This window comes from Gossypium raimondii, chromosome 11 (genome assembly GCF_025698545.1).
Source record: "Gossypium raimondii isolate GPD5lz chromosome 11, ASM2569854v1, whole genome shotgun sequence".
Lineage (NCBI taxonomy): Eukaryota > Viridiplantae > Streptophyta > Magnoliopsida > Malvales > Malvaceae > Gossypium > Gossypium raimondii.
The window spans coordinates 41,537,809-41,561,303 of record NC_068575.1 but is presented as its reverse complement, the minus strand read 5'-3'; the positions used below and the strand labels follow the sequence as shown (position 1 = coordinate 41,561,303).

Sequence of the window (23,495 nt, the reverse complement as noted above, 5' to 3'; positions counted from 1 at the left end):
CATGGCAGAAAGTGTTGAGGTTCGAAAGAAAATGCAAGTTAAGTTCTAGATTCATCGGACCCTACAAAGTTCTCAAGAGAGATGGTCCAACTGCATATCAATTAGAGTTACCTCCTGAACTAGACTGCATCCATGATGTATTCCACGTCTCCATGTTGAGATGATGCTAATCCGACCCTTCCCATATCACTCCTATAGAAGAGATTGAGGTGAGACCGAATTTGTCCTTTGAGGAGGAACTTGTACAAATTCTATATCGCGAGATAAAGGTTCTGAGAAGGAAACGACTCCCTCTTGTGAAAATACTATGGCAGAACCATGACACTAAGGAGATCACATTAGAACTGGATATCTTTGTCCATGGTGTTAGCACAATTAAAAATAAAAGTTGTTAGCACAATTAAATTAATTAAATACGGTATCTTTGTCCATGTATTAAATTTAATTTTTTTATTTTAAAAATTAAACATAAAAAATTCTCAATTTAAAATTTTAATTCAATTATTAAAATTGATAATTAATTATTGATGAAAATGTATATGAGTTACATTTAATTAATTTGTTTTATTGATTAATTATTATACTTAACTCATTTTTAAATAAAATTATTATTTTATAATAACTATGATCAACAAAAACAAAAATTAGTTTAAAAACATTAATTAAGCCTATTCTATCTCATACAGATTAACAAATATTTGATAAATAAATTTATGTAAAATTAAATTTAAAATTTGCTTTATATAAATAATAATTTAAATTTTATATAAATGTATATAGCATATTTGAACTCAATTTTATAAAATAGATTATAATTTTGAATTATTATTTTCTATTAATTTAAAAACAAAAATGTGCATATATATATATATATATTGCATTGTCATGTGTTTATTACATACATGAAATTATAAAAACATGACGCCATTATGTCAATGGAGAAGATATCTCTTCAAGACTATTTTTACTTGAAAATTAGGAAGTTACCTTGTCCAGGTGAAAAGTACTCATCAGGACAGCATCAGAAACATTGTTATAATGGCTTCAGCCAAGCAGCCAATTTTGATCTTGAACAGCTCTAGAGAACCGGTCTTTGAGAACGGTTATGCCACCTCTACTGAGCCTCCTGCCAAGAAAACACCTCCATCAACTGATATACCTCCACCTCATAGACTGCTCACCTATCATTACTGTTAAAATTCTCTCTATTACTAGCTCAACTTATAACATCACATCACAGTTTTATAAGGTCAGGTTGTCACTTTCATTAAGAGACCACAAGTTGACATGCCTACCAATAGGATGTTTCTACGTGACACCTCAATCTTCCATACAAAGACCCTCAAGGATCAACAGACAGACATAAGAATATCTCCTCTCTCTCTAGATTTCCTCTTTTTCTCTCATCTCTTCTATAGCTCTCCGCTTATTCAAGTAAACTGACATCATACCTCTGTTTGTTTCTCTCTTTAGTTGATATTGCATCAACAAAAACACAACACAACCAAGTTAAAAGAGAATTGTGACAGGCATTTGGATTAAATGAAAGAATGTTTTGAGGAAACTGCAATAAAAGTGAACAATTTGATTGATTAGGTTTTTTTTTTCTTGAAATTCTTTATAATTTTTACATTTTCTTTTAGATAAAATTTTTAGAAAATCCATGAAATCACTCTTTTAAATCTCATATTCAATCTCTATTTTATGAAGCAGATGCATTCGTGTATGTGAAGTTATGAGTTATAGTTGTGGGTGATACAATGTTAAGAAATTAGTAGGTAATCAAGGATATATCGATTCATGACATACAGAACAAAAGAGTGCATTGTACACAGGATATATCAATTCATCTAATTAGATCAATTCTTTTTTCCGTAAAATTATAGTTCATATCCATTAAATCACACTAGAAGTGATAAAATCTTGAGATTTATAAATACTCAGATTCTGGACTTCAGTTTGTCTCCTCATATACTTAATTCTGATTGCTTCCATAAACAGCAGGAATGTCCATTACAGTTTAACTAGCATATTTTGAAATGGATACTTTAAGCAAGTTATTGTCGACTGTATCCAGCTCATAGACACATATATCACCTTCTCTTAGAGAGTTTTCCCTCGCAAATTTGATCCAGCCGCTTGTTAACTTAGCTATGCGAATTCGAGGGTTGCTTGTTATCTCGACGGGCCATGTTCTATCTGCAACCTGAAGTATCAACTTCTGGACATTGGGCTCAAAATATTGTTCAACAAATCTAAATGGTATATCCTGCAGAAAGTAGAATTTCCAGAATATTGTTACTATTGTCATGCTCTCAGATATCAATCAAAGGTTGCACTGGTCCAAGTATATAGGTAGTAGGAATTCATAGATAGTAAGCCTACCACACAGTCTTCCTTAAGGTGTAATGGCAGCACAACTCGTCGGAAGATTAATGGAGCTTTAGCAGACTGTGATGTCAAGCCTAAAGCTTCCTCACTAGCTCCTGCACCAAGTCCATTTCCATGTATCAGTTAATTGATTCGACAAAATTTAATTATTTAGTCACTAATGACTTAACAGTAGCGGACTTGCACACCTTGTGATGGGTGGGAATCTTCATCTGCAATAGCCTGGAAAATGATTACTTTGACGGAAATTTGAGTGTCACTCACCAACTCGAAGACACAAACATCACCAACTTTCAATTTATTGTCATTAACAAAAGCCCTCCAACCATTACAGATCCTTGCATTTGGATTTCCAATGCTTCGCTGATGGTACTCTGCCGGCCATGATTTCCCATTTGAAAGACGAAGGGCTATACCGATGTTGGTGAGGGTAGTCTTGAAATGTTTCCTTGTGAAATCGTTGGATATACACTGGTAGAAAAGACAATTATAAACCAGTAAATTCATCAGCAAGAGCTGGTAATATGACTAACAGGTTTCTGTAGTGAAAACTAACCAATGCATGAGACTGAACATATGATGGTCGTAAAACAACAACAAAAAAGGGATTCTCAGATGTGAAAGCCAGTGCTCTTTGGAGAGCTTTTTCACGGACTTTCATCTCTCTGTGAAAAGCTGTTTCACGGGCCTTCACTGGTTCCAGGCATTCGGAACGAGTCAATGTCATTCCGGCTTCCATTTGTGCAGGCGATCCATGAAAATCTGCCTTCTTACTACTATAAATGACTACTTGGAATGAGATGTCAATGCAGTCGATTAACTCAAAGGCGCAAACATCACCAACTTGTAAGTTATTGTCGCGTACAAAAGCATCCCAACCATTTAAGAGTTTCACATAAGGTTGTCCGTTCATTCCTAGAGTAGCGCGGTACTGAGCAGACCAAGTATTCCCACTAGAATCACAGAGAATGACATCACCTTGATCCATCAAATATTTCCTGGAAAACTCCTTAGGTATACTCTGCAACAAAAGGAAATTATTACAAAAACAGAAGACAACAAACACCATTTGTAAAGATTAAGCATAGTTTCAAAATGCTAGCTTACAAGGCAGCTAACTTTGGAGTGAAGACCAACATATGTTGGTTGCATGAAAACCAAAAAGAATGGGTTTCCAGACTTGATGGCACTGCTAGCTCTCTCCAGAGCTTTAGATTTTTCATTTCCCTTTGTAGCTGAAAACCCATTATTACTAGCTCTCATAATTTTTGGAGGGCGAGGACATTGCAACACTGGTTTCTTTGTCATGTCGGTAGAGATGTTATTAGCGTATGGATAGTGAATCTCTGAAGCACTTCTATCAAATATGAGAACATGGAAACGGCAATTCCGTTGGTATCTAAACACCAAGAAATGTCCCAACTCCAAAGAGTAATTCTCAGTAAATTTTCGCCACCCATTTTGAACCCACAATTTACCATCAAGTTTCATCAGCTCCAATTCCCACACTTCACCATTTGGAACCTCAAAGAATACTGGGCTTGACAGTTTACTTCCATAATCTTTTGCAAACTTGTGAGGAATTCCCTGTCAACCCCCCCAAAAAACCCTCTAATAAACCATGCTAATATTCTAAATTGGAATATACAGTAAAAGGTACTACTTAAGAACATTAATTGAAGACTCAAATAATTAAAAGTAAAAAGCTTTAGAATCTTGCTAATTGCTATAATTACCTGTGAAGGGGAATCTGAAATCTATAGGGAAAAAATGTGGAAACTACCCGGTAATTGTAGACTTGCAGAGTACAGATAGAAACTCATAAATGTAGAGAGAAAATTAAAAGAGCAAGTGAATATATGCTTACAAGTATTTCAGTCAAAGGGGAAATGCCATTGAAAGTTTCCCCATTTTCCCTCATTTATTACATTTCAAGACACCAATAAGAAGCCAAAAGAATTTCTTCATTAAAATAAGAGAGAATATATGCTTACAAGTTTGCCATCCCGAATGGTACTTTCAAGAATGACTTTGAAGAAATGGTATGGTTCTGGTGAATAACCATCAACTCTACCATGGTGATAAGCCATAGTCGAATGTGACGGAAGTTCAGAAATTAAGTTCTTGGAAAACTTATGCAAAACAGCTATAACAAATAAATGGTTAATATATTCGTAGTTTTTTTTTTCCTTTTTGGGCAGAAATATATTCGTAGTTACTTACAAAATTACCAACTAAAACTCCGTTGTTCCTAGAGATTTTCAGATCCTGATGGTGAGTGATTATGACAGTCAACCAGTTGTAGCCAAGACTAGTACTAGAGAATTTCGTGCGCTTAAGGAGGTGACTTGGAGAGGCAGGAGTTCACATAGTTGTAACGTTTCATCGGGTGCTTAAGCAGTCAAATTATATGCGATTATGTATAGCATATAAATATCAAGCTCAATCACCCATGGTTTGCTTAAGATTCTCTCGTAAAATTCATCTCCTCTTCAAATACTCAGTCGAGTTAGTAGATAAAATTCTCACATGAATTTCGAATCATCAACAAATTTAGTAATGTCTCTGGTGAGAATTTTATTTTTCAAGTAGGATCAAAAGAAGTAGTGAGTGATAAGATTTTCACTAATTAGTGACCTATAAATTATAGGACGTAAGTTGAAGTCCAATCATGCACATTCACATGGGTGCTTGTTTAGGCACTAGATGAGATAATGTTACCTTGTAAACTCGTTGTCTGTTTAAACACTCAAATTTTTGGTAAAGAGAAAACAAAACCTCCACGCAAGGCAATAGCGGATGTGTTGAAAGTTCAACATTTAACAAAAAAAAAAGATGATAAGTCCATAAAATGAGAGTATATCATCAAGTGCTTGAAAACACGAACTTATAAGGACTTAATGAGTCAGAATGATACTAGTTGACTAACATTCTTAGCCTTTGACAAAGCATTTGTGTTCTGTAAACTCGCTATCTCTTAATTCACTCGATAGAAATGAGAGACAAAAACTTCTACCGAGGATAATACTTGATGATACCTGACGTGTTGAGGGTCCGATCTTCAACAAGTAACCACTAGCCTCTCATTTTTTTCTCTCTCAAAGTAATACGTTATCATATTAAAACAATGAAGAGGTAGTCTCTTTATTTTAATGGTATAATGATAAATTTAGCCCTTAATATTTACATATTTTGTCAATTTGGCATTTATTTATTTTAGATAATTTGATTATTAACTTTCAAGAAGAGTCAATTGTTTTCTTAATGGAAACGCTAACAAAAGTTATTTTTTTTCAACAATATTGGCATGACAATTCGTGTGGTAGTACACGTATACTTCATGCTGACATAACACTATTTATTTTATCAACAAAAAATAAAAAATAAAAAAATTCATTTAAAATAAATAACATAAAGTACATATGAATTGCCAGGTCTGAATGTCATGTTTAAAAATTTAATATTTTAGTTAGTATTTTCGTTAAAAATGACAATTCAACTCTTTTGAAAGGTTGATGGTCAAATTTGACCCTTTTTAAGATTTAGGGTAGAATTTAATTTTAAAAAATAAATGTCAAATTTATAAAAAAATATAAACGTTAAGTACCTATTTTAATTTATTAGAAGTAGATTATTGTACTTTACAAACATTCAAAAATCAATCCAATTAGATAGTACAGTTAAACCTTGCCATTGAAGTGCTAACTTGAAAATCAACAGTTTACGGAAGAAGTTAGGAAAAGAAAACAACAATAACAGATGGATAAATTTATATGCAAAAATTAGAGGAAAATGAAACCTATCAGTCCAAGTTTTTTCTCTCTTAACAGTTGAGATAAAAGGGATCCCTGAAAATTACTGATATTCATGGAACTTGTGAGCTTAATTAGCTATAATGAAATTCCAAAAGGGTAGTGGCCTGTGGGACATTAATCTTTTGGAATGCATGAAAACCTTTCTCTGGTGAGATTATCCTGATCGTCCATTACTTACCTGCTCATTTTCAATCTTTGTCAAGTAGTTTCGTCGAGCCAATTGAATAATGACAGGAGTAACTTAGATGATGCAGGGATCATAAATACAATTTCCCACCCATCTGTTATTTTCATTCCTTGACATTATTTGTGGTTTAGTTATCTGTAAAGGTCATTGTACCTTATCCCTTTATTTTATGATAATGAAGTGCAAGTTTTTTAGTGGGGACATATGTCCTTAGCCCCATCCAGAAGCTTTTTATGTACATTTTTGTATCAGATGATTACCAGTTGAGGATGATGACAGGCAAAACCTTGTATATCTAACAGCTTCAACTGGTGGCCGGACAGCATCTCCAATTAGATGAAGTTTGTCAACGTTTCCTACTGGTGGCCGGACACCACCTCAGTCAAGCTCCCTCGTTTATTAACAAGATTTTTTTCCTCGTTGAAACTAAATGCAAAAAGGTTAAATAACAACATATATATAAGCCAAATCAGAATAGTAGTGAATGTAGTTAAATCCAACAAGGTAAAAATTAGCTGCTTCTTTTTACAAAGATAAATGAAATGTGTATAAACCAAAAGCAGACTGAAAACTGGTAGGAAATATACTTCTGCTTTTAAGGTCAGGATAACATCCAAAATAGTACAAATATATTTCTAAAACTAAAACCAACTCTACAATAACCCAAAATGAGAGAAAGAAAACTTCAAGCAACAATAAATATGAATTAACAAATTCACCCTGTTGCATCCAAACGTCTTAAGGAAGAGCAAACCATATGCATATAATGGTACCACCAAATCCTCTCAGGGTCTTCTTTAGCTTCCACTCAGACTCTGGGATTATTTTGCAAATGATTTTGAATTGCTCAATTGCAGACGTTAAGTCTCTGATTCTTCTTCCGCAACGGTCGGAAGTGTACCCTCCCTGATGAATGAAGGGTTAAGGAACTTTGCCACAAATGCCCACAACTTATAGACATCCTCAAAATTTGTCAGGAAGCTTAGAGAAGCTGTAACAACCTCGACTCTTATGAACCCACTTTTCCTGTCTTGTTGCCCATTTTCCGTAGGCCTGCATAGGGTAGCATCTTCAAAGTTCAAAGCCCCTCGCTGTTGTCGTGGGCCATCTAATATTCGTATGTGACTGAGGAAACCAATACCAACAGAGATACCTTCTCTTTCAGCCAACTTCTGTACAATCTCAGGATTTATTAGGCCCCTGTTTCTATCCCTCACATTGAAAGCCACCGCTGCACCCCTTTCGTACTTTATTTTTGGGCCATAAATGTGAACAAGATTCACTCTACTATCTCCATCTGAATTAGGTAATTTGAGCTGTAGTAATGAGGTTACAAGCCAGTTAATTAAAAACCGTAATCTAAGAGTGGTTTTATTGAGCCCCAACATGTTAACATGGTCAAGATGCCGACATATTATCTCAGGCTCCCTCCTGTCCCAATCTTGTCCATCACCATATTCTCCATCACTGCTGTAGTCTTCATCGTCAAGGCTGGTCACAGGCACTTCTCCTGGCGCCAAACTATGACTCAGGTGCTCTTTATGACTATCCTCCATGCTAAATGATACCCTTCTTCCCCTGCTTGGATGTTCATCTTCTAACCCAAAAAATCTACCACCGTTATATCTATTTCCTTCCCTTCTCCCAAGCAACCTAAATTCACCTTCAGTTTCCCTTCTTATGGCACTCTCTTTAATCTCTGAGGAAATTTCAGAAGTTGAGCCATTTGCCGGGCCATTATTCTGAAGGACAGAAGAATTGTTGCAGCAAGTTCCATTCATAGCTGAACCAGATACAGTCCCCACAGAAAGTGGCTTGCTGGTATCCTGTTCTTCCTTGATTTCCACAACATGCAAACGGCCTGAAGCCTTGACATGATTTTGTGAGGTGATGTTTGCTCCTGAGAATTGTTCTTCTTCAGGGACCTCCCTCACACAGTCCAGCTCCTGCGAAACTGATAGAACAGCAGCATCAAATGATAACACATGATGATCATCATGTCCCAAGTTAACATCTTTATCATCATATAATGGGCTGCTATATATCTTTGCTGTTGGCTTTGGAGAGGGCCGCTTGTGGTTCTTCTTGCCACTAAACCAAAATGGAGGAAAAGGGGAGGCAATTTTTTGTTTAGTCAACTGAGCTGCACTGTCTGACCCCAGTGGACTCTGACCCAAATCAATCCAGAATGAGTTGTCTGATGACTCATCTTCGCTGAAGACGGGACTCTTCATCACTTCACCTACAGAGATGCTCTCGGTTTCTTCAAATATGGTGCTTGCTCCATCTCTTTCAGAACTATTATCTTGATCCATTTCTGTCTCGAACACATCCTGAACCTGAGAAGATGTGAAGACACCAGAAAAGGCGGGCAACTGTGTCCCCGAACGGCTTTCAGAGGGCTTATCACCATTTTCACCAACTTCATTGTCCTCAATTCCACCCAATCCATCAAGAACATCTATAGAATCACTCAGATAGAGCGGATACTCGGGGGTAATCTTCACCATCCCAGAACCAGTTGATCCAAACTGGTTCTGAAGGCTTCCCATGACAGATTTTTTAATAAGAAGGCACCCAAAGCCAGTTGGATCATATCCGAAGACCCTGTAGAATGACGTGATAATGAAATCAGGCCGAAACAAGGACAGTCCAAGTGAATCCATGTCTTTGGGACCCAATGACCCTGCATCAAGCAAGACATGCCAATGGTTCTGCTGAGCCAATGCCATCCACTGATATGAATACTTAGCCCCAGTTACTCTAGACTGCACAGGGAATACAAAAAGCCCAGTAGCTGAATCCTTCTTCCTCCTCTTTTTATTCGATATCCGCTTTCTCAAATCAGTAGAACAAAGTTTAAGAGTTGGCCACTTAAACCAAGCACTGTGAACTTTTGCACCCTTCTCCTTAGCACTCTGAGCCATCCAATTCACCGATTGACTCTCATAATCAAACATGGTCAATAGTTTCTTATTTGTATGAAAAGGATACGAGTCAGCCAACAACTTAAACGCAGACCCTCTACTCACAGTAAACACAAGGCCATACTCATGCTCAGGAATGTTCAAATAATCCATTATCCTACTCTTTATGTCATATTCAACAGTGCCTTTCTCAGCACCACCATAAAGCGCATGGTTACTCAAATTGGCAGTTATCTCAGACAAGCTAAATGTAGAAGACTCCCAGTAATGCAAGGTTTGAACATAAGAGAAAAGCCCAAATCCACAATAATCAAGGCATACCTTTGGTGACAAATGTGCGTACTCATCTGACCTCAACTGATCAATCTTCTCCGATGACTGGTATTTTGGGTACATTATGAGGAACTTATTGAAAGCCTCAAGCGCACCGGGGATAGAATCTTCGCTCTCAAATGTTCTCTCCGCGGCAAGAGCAGTGGCTCGCAGAAATTCACGCTGAGCATGGAGTCTTGCAAGGGACCTTGATCGTCCCAAGCTCTCATCTTGATCGGCTAGTGAATCAGGTTCCATGTCCTGAGACTTGAACAAAGACCCATCTTCAGATGCTTCTTCAAGTGCTTCCCTGAGTTTGTTCTCGTGTAGTTTTCGGAGAACAGACGGGTTCTTCTTGATTTCAGCAGCTGATTCAGAGCCATATCTTCTCCTGCTCTTCTTGTCTAAGATAAGAGCAGCACAGTGAGATATGGGCTTCCACAGTGAAAGATGCATCAAAGCCTAAACTTGAGACAAAACCCAGGAAGAAGAAGAGCACAAGAAGTCTTTAACGCATCCAACAACCACCCCCCTCCCCGCACCACTTTTTTTTTTCTACCAAATGGGTTCAATTTTCAAAACCTAAGGCTCAAAGCAAAAGGGAGGAATCTTGTACCAGATCAGAAAAGCCCTAAATTCAGCTAAAAAGGATTCGATTAAGAGAGGAACAACTCATAAGGAACCAAAAAAGTTTAAGAGGAAGGAAATTCCAAAAAAATAAAAAATCTCAGGCTCCAACCTGAGAAAAGAAACCGATGACAGGACCAAAAAGAAATATTCTGGTGCACAACACACAGACAAGAACATAGAATTGGAAGTATAGAAAAAGTCAAAAGCCCATTTTTCTTTGAAGGAAAAAGTACAAGAAAGACAAAAACTTGGAAGGGAACCCAATGAAGAGATTCACGAGTCAAAGGCTAAACAACTGAAGCCGTAGTAGAACTACAACCCGCAAAACCCAGATCCCGAAAAAAAAAAGTTTAAGAGAAGAAGAACATAGTGTATAAAGATCCCTTCTTCAACCCAAAAACCAGACCTCCATTAACCAGCTAAAAACATGCACCTTTCTGTTTATCTTTCCCTTTCTTTCTTTCTTTCTCTCTCTCTTAATTAAAAGCAAGCTAACTCCTTTACATCAAATGCGCATTCACTTGTGGAAGCAGTAAATCCAATTACATACAACCAAAATTAATAGCCAAGTCTCTCTCTCTCTCTCATTTACACTCTCATCTTCCACACAAAAGAACCCTCCCCATTACCAACAGTGAGAAACGGACATTGATTTCACAAATCAAAATGTAAAAATCCTTGTTTTACTATGTTAATATTTACACATTTATTGATCTTTTTTATAACTAATTTCATGTTTCCCTTTTGTGGGTTGTGGGTGGGGCCTATCAATAAAGCTTTTTTCCTATACAATCTTAGCAAAAAGTCAAAATTCAGCTGCTCTGTAAAAGCTGCTTTCTGTCCAACTAGGCAGCTAAAGATCCACCTCCTGAATCTACAGTCTATACATTGCTATTACCCCTTCAAATTTTAACTTCCCATCAGAAGTTACATAAATATATAATTTTCCAATTGGTTTTATCTGCACAAATTATGTTTGACTTAACACAATACTGAACAAGTGGCCCAAAAAGAAAAAGACTTTATTTTGGTGTCTTTCAATCAGGCTTTAAAAAATTGATTGTTTAGTTTTAGCTTTTTTGTTTATATTATCTAAAATGAGATCATCAAAGAAGATTGGTTTGCAATTTGCAAAGGTTGACAACCCAATTTAATAAATAGGAAACTCTTTAAAACACCAGAGGAAGATGTCGAAAATCTTGATAATATTTGCTTTCTTACCCTTTCAAACTTTGATTATTCCAACATAGAAGAGGAAAAGAATGAAAAAGAAAATCCTTGTTTTTTGCAGCATTTGATGAATGCTATTTGAATGTTGATTATGGTCCAGGTCAGGGCTCAAGAATAAAGATTATTTAATCAATTTTTTTCTAAAAAAAGACAAATATATAAATATATATGCAATGGAAGAAGACTTGTGCTTCCTTATATTAAGGGCACATCAAGTTGGATACAGATTAATTTTATAGACTTCTGTTTGTCCTTTTTCAGCTTTTCTTCTCAAAGAAAAAAAAAGAGAATGTTCATAAAATTTCAGAAAACAACCCAAATTTTTGAAGGAACACTGTTCCCAGTTCTCCATCAATTATTAAAATACTTGTTCCATTTTGTTGACATTGTTAGTCACTTGGTCATATTCAACTTTGTTGGTATTTCTTAACCCTCTATGGTTCAACAAATTGCAGCCTAAAAGATCTAATATTCTCAACATTGTTTTTCAGCTGGTATTGCCAACCCCTTGGAATATATTTTTGCCCAAAAAATAAAATTTAAAATTTAACACTATTTGCCAAGATTTTTATGGACATCATGCATACAGTGATGGAATCGTTATTAGAAAAATGTGGAAGATATTCTTTTTCTTTTTTAAAATTTATTTTATTAAAAAAAGAAAAAGAAAAAGAGAGAGGATGGTTTGGGAAAACGGAGGCCCTAGTCTTTGAAAATTTTGGGTGGGAAAAAAGTGTCATATGAGCAAGAAAAAAACAAAATACATAAGCCACTGCCTTTGGATTCCATCTCCTTTTAATGGCCACACCAATGCACAAAACCCCATAACCAACCTACCTCAAAAGTAAAAAGGTCAATTACCCAAGATTAAAATTTTCGTTTTTTTATTATATATTTTACTAATCAATTATGTTGTAGATTTTTTTATAATGTTATTATTATTAAAAAAACATATAGATTAACATTAAAAATTTTAAAACCATTATTTAACAAAAAAAATTAAGCTGAAGTTCGGTGGACAAGTCTAGGGTAGTTTTTTTAGTTAGCAGTTATAATTTGTTTTAATTTTCTTTAGCTTTTGAAATTTCTTTTATATATATTAAAATTCTATGATATGTGTATTTGTGTGAAAATCATATATTTAGAAAATAAATATGTGTTTAAAATAACATATAATTATCAACTAATAAAAATAATTAAAATATATAAATTAATTAAAATAAAACTTTAGTTAAATGATAAATTTAAAATTTCTTTTAATATAATTGGCATGAGTTCAGATATCACCTTATACATATTCTTTAAATATAAAAGATTATTTTTGTAATTTAGGGTTTTAATAATTTTGTCAATCCATATATATATATAAACAATTCTTTTAGAAATAATAAGGGATAATTTAGGTATTAGAAATTAGGAGTAAACGTAATTTAAGTATTAAAAGTTAATCGCAATTTAGATATTTTGACAAAAGCTAATTAATTATTTTAATTATTTCTGCTTTTGATTGTTTTTTTATTTGTTGAAAGTATATCTGGTCCAAGGTCGACCTTCAATTTTCTTTTTGCTGCTTTTTATTCTCTTTTTTATTACTATTTTCTTTTTTTTACTCAAATGATTTTTTTCTTTTTAATAAAATATATATTATATTTTCAATTCTTTCTGAAGTCATTGATGTTAATAAAATCCTCTTGATAATTCAAAAGGGTATTCTTGATATTCCTTATGAGAATTTATTTTATCACTAATTATAATTTAATTGTATTATATATTTTAATTAACATTGTTTTATTGTTAAGTAAATTATTTTTATTTATATTAAATTAATTTTTTAAATTTTGAAAGTTACATTTTAGTATCTTTTGAAGGCTACAATCTTTTTATTTGTGTATATATATGTAAAGGATTTGTTTATCCTTTTGCAATATTGATGTATATTATTGATATGCCTAGTTTTTATGTGTATATATGTAGATTTTATTTGTTATGTCAAGATGTTGTTGATAAATCAATATCTTTCAAGCGTAACAAAGCTTTAATTATTTCTTATTACAGTTCAAATTTTTATTTTTATTAATTATTTATATCTAAGTTGTTATTTAATTTGAATACTAGTCCCTCTTTTTGATTTTTTTTTTTTGTTAGAGCTTGATTTTACAATGTACGTTGTTTTTAGAATCAACTAATTGATTTTAAACATGTTCACATGAAGTTTAGTCAATAGTGAAGCAATGATTTTATCACTAAGTTAGTTGAATTTAAAGTAGAGATTTTTTTTCTTCTTATTATTTAATTCATGTGCTTCTATATTGTATTTTAAATTTATAATGTTTATATTTCTTTTCATAGTCAACAATAAAAAAGTCATTGGTGTCGATTTTAGCACTAAGATATTCTAAATTAAGAATCATAATGTCACTCTTCAAGAGTGTTCTTTTCTTCTTATTTAATTTGTGTGTTTTCATACTCTTTTTTGTTTCAATTTATAAATGTTTACATTTCTTTTTCTTCTTTTCCAACGTCAGAAACGTTTTAGAGTCATGAAGTAGCTTTCTGCCATTTTCTTCATAAATACTTAATTCTAGATAGGCTTAATATAATAATTAGTTCCTAAATTTGAGATTTTTTTAATTTGGTACTGAAATTTGACCTTTTTTCTTAAGTTGGTAGTTAAATTTATTGGGATCCAATTTGGTACCTGAACTTAACTTCTTTTCCTAATTTGGTACCTAATTTTTTTGTTCGATTTGATACTTGTCAAACGTTTTACAAATTAATCCAATATACTAACAATGCTATTCTTTTATGAGGTAGCAAAAATAATCAATGTATAATCGGCATGTGATATGATATTTTTTGTATTTTATATCTTCAATCACTTTTACTTTTATTTAATCATTTTATTAATTGAAAATAATGAAATTATTTTAATTTGGGGTTTTAAAAATTCTTATTTAATATTAATTAGTTAAGCATAGCTCAATATCCATTTTGCAGCATTAATTTTCTTTAACACTGGCAATATTTTTATAGTATAACAAAAAAATGTTAACATTGTTAGTGTTTTATGTAATTTGTATAACATCCAATAAATTTAGGTACAAATAGAACCTAAAAAAACGTAGGTACCAAATTAGGAAATAAAATGCCAAGTTCAGGTAATAAATTGAGCCCAAAAAAGTTTAGGTGTCAAATTAGGAAAAAATGTCAAATTCAAGTACCAAAGATTATATTGGACTTTTAGATATTGGAATTTTAAAATCAAATAATTATTTATAAATTAATGTAAAAGATAATATTGAAAGAAAAAATATTTATATATTTTAAAAAATAAAATTAATTATAAAAATATTATGTTAAAGTAATAAAAATTCAAATATAATCATATTCCTAATATATATGGGTATGGGATTACAACTATACGATTTTAATTAATATTTTATTCAATTTTATCTTTTACGCAATTTGAATCAACTAAGAAAAACATTTTGTTTTTCTTTATTCTTTTAATTGCAATTTTGGAGTAGAAAAGAAAATTAATCACGAATTCCTCAACAATCACATGAAAAGCACGTGCAGTACTTAGTTGTGATTATGATTATTATTTGTCAAAGCCAGCCAACAAGGATCATGATTCAATCATAATTAGTCAACCATATTTTTGAAGTGCAAAACTATCGTTGGTCAAACCCTGGAGTCATGATCTTTGGCCACTATAATAAAAGCTTAATTAATCTAATATTTCTTTAATTGTCCAAAATAAGAAAAATTGAAAATCAAGTCTCAAAATGTGCTTTTTTTCCTTCTAATAGTAAAAGATCTCCTTATAATATTGAGAAAACAAAAGTTGATTCAAACCGTGGTATTTTGGATTAGTTCAGAAAAAACATGATTATTTAAGCTGAATCCAGTTTTATTTATTTATAAAATATAATTGTTTTACATTTAAAATAGTTAAAAAATTTAAAACTATTGTATAAAATTTATTTCAAAAGAATACTTTATAAGTGTTTGATTATTTTTATTTACTTAAACTTTTTAAAAATATTTGTGAAAAGACTTTAAAACTTCATTTAATAATATTAAAAATTATAAAATAAAGTCAAGTTTTTCCAAAATAAATTTAAAATTTAAAAAAATTGAAAAATCCAAAGAAAAATTTCAACTGAGCCAAACCTAACTAAGCCTTTAAGATTAAGTGTCTTGTTTAGAGATTCTAAATGCAATCTAATTCTCATAATTTGAGATATCATGAGACGACGTTAATCTAACTTCAACATAAATGGGTGTCGAAATTCGAGATCTTTTTAAATATTATGTCAGAAATCTTGTACATCACTAATTGATAAAAACTGATTTTGTCTTGACATTGACACTAATGAATGTTGAGGTTAATTTTAGTTTTAAATATTTACTCTTTTCCCCGTTTCATCCTTTTTCTTCTTTTTAATTTCAATTTTACTTCTCTCCAAATACCCTAAACTAGTAAACCCTCCCATTTACTCTTAAAATTACTAAAAATATGCTTGGACACCACAAAATAATTGCAAGAATGTGTCATTATCAATATAGTAATTGTACACTTGGAATTATAAAGAATTCTAATTCCTTATATGTGTGTCTCATTGAGTGTAATTACATCTTTAAAAAGAAATAATTTTTTGAATTTTTTTGAAAGTTATTATGACAAATGTCCTCGTGTAATTCTTCCTATTCTCAACTCTTATAAGAATTGGAGACTGTAATTAGGTGTTCCAATTTAACTTAATTCAATAGCATTGACTAATTACAATTATTACCCAAACTTGCAATACATGTTTAGTATAAACAATTACATCCAAATCTATTTACTATGTGGTTTTCCAAACACTCACTACAACTTATTGTCCATTGTAAGTATTAATATTTAAAATTTTTATAATAAATTGGTGATGTTATTTTATTTATAATATGAGATAATATGTAAAAAAATATGAGATAGTATATAACTTTATGTGTTATATGTTATTTTTATTGATATTGTCGAAAGGTTACATGTTAATGCATTGAATAATATGTTAAAAATATTTGTACTTTAATATTATAGTAAATTAGTATTTTGGTCTAGAATGATATGTTTATAATGCTATTTTTATTGTTAATGTAACATCCTGAAATAGGGTCTAAACAGAACAGTGGTTACGAAACCGCGAATCCGAGATAGAAAAGTTTATTGTGATTAATTTTTATGATTTACCGATTGATTGGATGCATGTGTTAGAATACCGATAAGAAATTTCAGCGATTGCATGTTTGAATTGCACATTAGGATTTAATTGCAAAAGTGGGTAAATATGAGTTTTAGATGATAAAGGATTTAATTGAAGTGCATAATTGAAGTAGAGGTCCTTAAATGGAATTAGAGCACTAGATTTTCATGGACAAAAATGGGCATGCATAGATAAAAATAACTAAAGTTTTAATGAAGGGCATTTTAGTCATTTGGTTAAAAAAAAGAATTAAAAGGGAAAAAGATGGCAAAATGTGCTCATCTTCTTCCATAAGGGCCAAAATTTTCAAGGGACACCATAGCTAGGGTTTCTTCACTTTCTCAAGCTCATAGTAAGTGCATCCAAGTCCCGTTTTTTTATGTTTTTGGTGTCCTCGTAGCTCGGTTTAGCTTATTCTACCATTAATTCATGTTAGGGTTCATATTTGGAAAAATACCCATAGGTGAAATATGTTTATTTTGATGTTTTATGGTATAATATGAAGCTTGAAATTATGTTAAACAACTTTTGCTAGGCGATTTTAAGTGAAAACGAGTAAAATGACATAATTGGTAAAAATACCTAATGTTCATAATTAAATGTTAGAGTGAGAATTTGATGTTGCCATAGAAGGGAAAAATGTTTAGCGTGTCATAAAACATAAGAATAAGGGATGAAGTTTAATTTCTGAGCTTTGGGGTAAAAGTGTAAATATGCAAAATTTTAGGGGCAAAATTGTGATTTTTCCAAAGTTTGAGTCAAGGACTGTTTTGATGAATGTGAGTATTAAATAAGCTAAATTTTCTATTATAGATCAAGAGGAATGAAATCCGAAGTTAGATCAGGAAAAAAAAGGTTGAGGACTAAGTTGCTAGATTTGATCGTATTTTGTACTAAGGTAAGTGTACGGTAAATAAATGCAATATTTCAATCATTATTATTAATGTTGTTATTTTCCAGCAATTATGTACTTATTTCATGAAATTATTTAATGTTGACTCAAGTATGAGATGATAGAGAATCAATATTAAAAAGTCCCGTTGAAACATTAGGAATGTATCAGATACAAATGTCATGAAATTAAGGGAATGAGATCCCATGTAAGACCATATCTGGGACATGGCATTAGCATTATTGAGGTTATGAGAGGTCCCCCATAAGACCATGTCTGAGACATGGCATGGGCACCGATATGAGAACTCCCATGTAAGACCATATCTGAGATATGGCATTGGCAGTACAGGAAACATCCCATGTAAGACCATGTCTGGGACATGGCTTTGGCATGTTATTATTAGACAGGAGACCCGAGTATCCTTAGTATACCAAGTGGTTCAACGGGCTAGTAAATGGACTATATTACATGAAAGTTCAGGTAAAAGCATAATAAATATATTTAGGTGAGTTATAAGGGTTAAGAATATTTCAATTATCAGTTGAGAAAGAAATTTCAACAAGGGAGGAGTAAGTTATAATCATGAGTTATTTAAGTAAGCAAGTAAGTAAACAAGTATGAGAGTAAGTAAATAAGAAAGTAAAGATCATGATACTTGATGATAATTTATGAGTATAATTATTTATGATAAATGTTGTTATTTATTTGCTTGTAAACTTACTAAGCTTTATGCCTACTCCCTTTATTTTTTTTATAGTATCACCAAGCCAATTCAAGGATCGTAAGAGCATCGGAGATCGTTTCACACTATCAACAGACTATCTCGGTATTTTATGATTCGAACGATTAAGTTATGGCATGTATAGGGACTTAGTCATTTTGTGTGTGTGTATCCTTATGATATGACTAATGGATAGCATGGAAATACTCAATAATGATTAGCTATTGAAATGGCTATTTAATAACATGTTTTGATGTTATGTATGCCTAAATGATAGTTAATACAAAGAAATTATAAAAGAGTAAAAATTTGCAATGGAACAGTTTTTAGACAGCAACATTGATGTGATTTTGAAAAATCACCAAGGATAGTAGAAATTAAATTAAAGAGTTATTGAGATATAGAATTAAATCTTATCGAGTGTATTTTCACATGAAAGAAACGGTGTAGGCAAAGGAATTATATATTATGAGATATTTGAATTTTAGTGAGACAGGGTTAGAATGGTTTTTAAAGTCCCCTGTTCTGAATTTAGAAAACCATTAAAAATTGTACAGAAAGAATGATGAGTCATAATCTATATGTCTAGATTCTTTAGTGAGCCTATTTTCAAAAGAAGCAAACAAAAACATTTTCTAAATTCTGTATAATGAGATAATTGATTTTTAGTGAAGAGGGGTTAGAACTGTCAAGCAGTGAAACAAGGGAGACTTTAACGAATAAACTATACTATTTGGCTAAACCAAAAATTTTGGAAATTTTATGGTAAAAAGAATATGAATCTAGTTTCAGTGAAAATTTACGGATCTAAATTTCGATTTTCGTAACTCGATTTATAATTAAATTAGTGATTATTACGCAGGTGGACAGTTTTATTGTGAACAGTGAAATAAATTATTTTAATCTGTTTAAGTATTCGAAAAATTTTTAATGTTCTCAATTTGGACCCGAATTATTTTCGTTGCATGTTTTAGGGTCTTGAGGGTCCTTTTTAGGGACATATTGATTGAACGTAAGCGAATTAATCTTAAAAGCAAAATTTTTTTATGCTCCGATCTAGTAAGTTAAGTCAAATAATGCCTCGTGCTCGACTCCGACAATGGTCTCGGGTAAGGGGTGTTACATTTATTGGTATCAGAGTGATAATTTAGTCGGTTCTCAGAATATTCAGTATGAATAAGAATCTAGCTATACATGCCATACTTGTATTTTGATAGTGTGACGACTCTTGACAATTTTAAAATGTTTTTCTTTTATAGTTATGGATCTCGAACGAGCTAGTATAGATGATGTAGAAAGTAATGCACCCGCTCCCACAGAAGGGACGGTGCCATCAGATAGTAGTGAAAGGCCAGTTACAGTTAGTCAAGGAGGAGGGGATCGAGAAGCCTTCTTCCAAGCTATGAATGAATGGTTTGCCGAGTTCGTTCGTACAAATCCGGCTGTTAGACCTCCACCCCCTCATGATTTTCCAATTCCCCATGTAGCTTCCCAGTCGCAGGTACAGTTATAAGAGAAAGGCAACCAGTTGATAAGATCAGAAAACAAGGGGCTGAAGAGTTTCGGGCTACTAAAGATAATGATGTAGAGAGAGCAGAATTTTGGCTCGAGAATACTATCAAAAGCCTTTGATGAGTTATCCTGTATACTTGAGGAATGTATGAAGTCTGTTGTCTCACTCCTTCGAGATTCGGCCTATCAATGGTGGAAGACTCTTGTGTCAGTTGTACCGAGCGAGAGAGTTACTTGGGATTTCTTTCAGAAGGAGTTTCGTAAAAAGTATATTAGTCAGAGATTTACTGACCAGAAAAGAAAAGAGTTCCTTGAGTTAAAGTAGGGTAAGATGACTGTAACCGAGTATGAACGTGAATTTGTTAGACTCAGTAAGTATGCTCGAGAGTGTGTGTCTACAGAGGCTATCATGTGCAAAAGATTTGAGGATGGGCTCAATGATTATATCCAACTATCAGTTGGCGTTCTAGAGATAAAAGAGTTTGTTGTTCTAGTTGAAAGACCTTGTAAGGCAGAGGAGTTGTTAAAAGAAAAAGAAACGGGCAAAGTTGAAATTGAGGTTCAAGACACGAAGAAAAGACAAATGAGCAGATCATTTCAGTCTATATCCAAGACGCCTAGAGAGTTCTCTATTAGATCGAATTTTTCAGTCAGGTATCCTAGTCGAAACAGAGGTAGAAGATTTGTGGGTTCAAGAGCTCAAACTACTATAGTCGCAAGTGTGGGTAGTACTCGACCACCTAGACTAGAGTGTGCTCAATATGGTAGATGTCATCTCGGTGAGTGCCGAGCAAATGAAAATTCTTATTTCAGATGTGGTGCACTAGATCATTTTATTCAAGATTGTCCCAAAATAGTTAAAAGAGAAGTAATACCAAATGCAAGATCGGGAAATGCTCCCACTAGAGGCAGACCACAGAGGAATCTGGGAGTTGGAGAAAGTAACAAGGGTACTTCCAGAGACTTAGCAGCTAGACCAGATGCTAGAGCACCTGCAAGGACTTATGCTATTCGCGCTCGCGAAGAAGCATCCTACCCCGATGTGATTACGGGTACATTTTCTCTCTATGATACTAGTGTTATTGCTTTGATTGATCCGGGTTTGACCCATTCCTATGTTTGCATGAGATTGATGCCTAGTATGAACATGGCCATATAATCTACCGAATTTGTGATTAAAGTATCGAATCCATTAAGCCAGTATGTGTTAGTAGACAACGTATGTAAAAATTGCCCTTTGATGATTAGAGGTCACTATTTTCCGGCCGATCTTATGCTATTGCCATTTGATGAGTTTGATGTGATTCTTGGTATAGATTGGTTGACTTCCCATGATGTGATAGTGAATTACGGAAAGAAATACATTGAGTTGAAATGTAAAAATAGTGATATTATTCGGGTTAATTTAGAGAGTCAGATAGTTCTCTTGCCATGATTTCTATTACGTTTGCTCAGAAATGTTTGAGAAAAAGGTATGAAGCTTATCTTGATTTTTTATTGAATACTAAAGATCCAGATTTGAAAATTGAATCAGTGTCAGTAGTTTGTGAGTTTTCTGATGTGTTTCTGGAAGAATTGTCAGGTTTACCTTCTATTAGAGAAGTTGAGTTTGGTATTGAGTTGGTTCCAGGTACTACTCCTATTTCTATTGCTCCTTATGAATGACCCCATTGGAATTGAAAGAATTGAAAGCTCAATTGCAAGAATTAACTGATAAAGGTTTTGCAAGGCCTAGTTGTTCTCCATGGGGCACACCAGTGCTTTTTGTGAAAAAGAAAGACGGTTTGATGAGGTTGTGTATAGATTATCAGCAGCTTAACAAAGTAACAATAAAGAATAAATATCCACTGCCTAGAATTAATGATCTGTTTGACCAGTTGAAGGGAGCCACTGTGTTCTTCAAGATAAATATCCACAATTTTATTTTGAACAGTGAAATAAATTATTTTAATCTGTTTAAGTATTCGGAAAATTTTTAATGTTCTCAGTCTGGACCCGAACCATTTTCGTTGTATGTTTTAGGGTCTCGAGGGTCCTTTTTAGGGACATATTGATTGAACGTGAGCGAATTAATTTTAAAAGCAAAATTTTTTTATGCTCCGATCTAGTAAGTTAAGTCAGATAACGTCTCGTGCTCAACTCCGGCAATAGTCTCAGGTAAGGGGTGTTACAGTTAAAATAACTTAGTGTTTATTTTTTTTCATATGTTATATATTATGTTTATTGTGATTATTGAAATATTATATGTTAGTGTAATGATTGAGATGTTAGAGTTTTTCTCTAATGTTAGTAATTTAATATTTTACAACCTCAAATTACAAGATAAATAATCAATTAGAGTGATTAACATGGATGTTGTGTTTCAATAAAAAGATCATATTAACATCATTTTAAGAATGATATCACTATGGAGGAAATGAAGAAAATTCATAGGAAAATCTAAGCTGAAAATACAAAGACGATATCTAGTCCTAAGTGTAGATTTCTAGCTTCTACTAAAAGATAATTTTTATATTCTGTAGTGACTTTTCATGATGATATTGATATCGTAAATGCTGTTTGGACATAAAGGAAGTGGCAATATTGCAATCGAGGTTATGAAGAGAGTGAAGATGTTGGCGGGGGATATGGAGTTTCCAATTATCTAACTGCATCAATGTTGTTGTTCAAATAATATCAATCAAAGATGGCCTCAACCTTTATTGATGTTCCTACTTAAGACTTGACAATGCAGTCAATTCATAAGTGCAGTCAATTCATAAGTTGTATTGGTTGTTGGAAAATTCATCACTATCAGTTTAAATTTAACCGGACGCACAATATCAGCTCGAGATTCCCTCAAACTTTGGTAAGAGACATTCTTTAATAACTATAGTTTAATATAAAATTTGGTTGTCAAGCTATTATAATATAAACTCTCCATTTGAGTTTGATTCGTAAACCAAAGATTTTGGTGAATGTGTCCAAGAATATAATGAAGCAAAAAAGCTTCAAAATGAGGTCGAAGATGATGATGATAGTGATTTTGAGGTTAAGGAAATTCTAGTCATTATTGTCGGCTATACACATAATCTTCATGCATATTAGCTTCGATATTTTATGCAGACCATTGACATTGATACAATGCATGGATTTCAATATGCCCATATAATACTAAGGCATTTTCCTTTTTCTTTACAAAATGTGATCTCTATGTTGTGCTAAAATTTCCATCATAACATGTCGTGGTTATAGCAATCAAAGTTTACAATATCAGAGAATTAGTATATCAAAGTGATTGAATCTAAAGACATAAGGACATATGTAATGTTTGGACATCTATACAATTAGGGCATTAGGGCCACATTTATAAAGAATAAGCAAGTATAGGACATGAAAAAATACAATGGTTCGTATACATGCAGGGTCCGAAGGATATTGTAAGATCATCTACATACCTACATTTACAAGTAGTCAATGCAATTTTTTGTTTAGGCACTACTCTATGAAATTCTATGCAATTTGTCAAATGTAGAACACATAATAGGTAAGTGGTTCAGTCCACCCGTTATCTGAATTCCAAAGCAAAGATAGGATCTTAGTGTGTTAGTTATATATCAAGCATACTCTCTTGATGTCCTAGCAAT

At 32.8% G+C, this 23,495-nt stretch overlaps 2 protein-coding genes across 4 annotated transcripts; both read right to left on the bottom strand.

Moving 5' to 3' along the window:
• Nucleotides 1-1,771: 1,771 nt before the first annotated feature.
• LOC105803868 (B3 domain-containing protein LOC_Os12g40080) lies at nt 1,772-4,710 on the bottom strand. Of its 3 annotated transcripts, none has more exons than XM_012636283.2 (6): nt 4,386-4,710; nt 3,499-3,978; nt 2,948-3,412; nt 2,580-2,862; nt 2,386-2,486; nt 1,772-2,269 (listed from the first exon to the last, which is right to left on the bottom strand). In XM_012636283.2, exons 1-6 carry the CDS (start codon nt 4,479-4,481, stop codon nt 2,021-2,023), a joined length of 1,674 nt encoding a protein of 557 aa, XP_012491737.2. In that variant the 5' UTR covers nt 4,482-4,710; the 3' UTR covers nt 1,772-2,020. The 3 variants fall into 3 exon arrangements, with proteins under 3 accessions (XP_012491737.2, XP_012491739.2, XP_012491740.2); XM_012636285.2 differs by having other exon boundaries at nt 4,259-4,395; XM_012636286.2 differs by lacking the exon at nt 4,386-4,710 and adding an exon at nt 4,128-4,364.
• Nucleotides 4,711-6,898: 2,188 nt separating this feature from the next.
• Nucleotides 6,899-10,935, bottom strand: LOC105803867 (uncharacterized). Its single transcript, XM_012636282.2, has one exon. It carries the CDS (start codon nt 10,086-10,088, stop codon nt 7,254-7,256), a length of 2,835 nt encoding a protein of 944 aa, XP_012491736.1. The 5' UTR covers nt 10,089-10,935; the 3' UTR covers nt 6,899-7,253.
• Nucleotides 10,936-23,495: the final 12,560 nt, after the last annotated feature.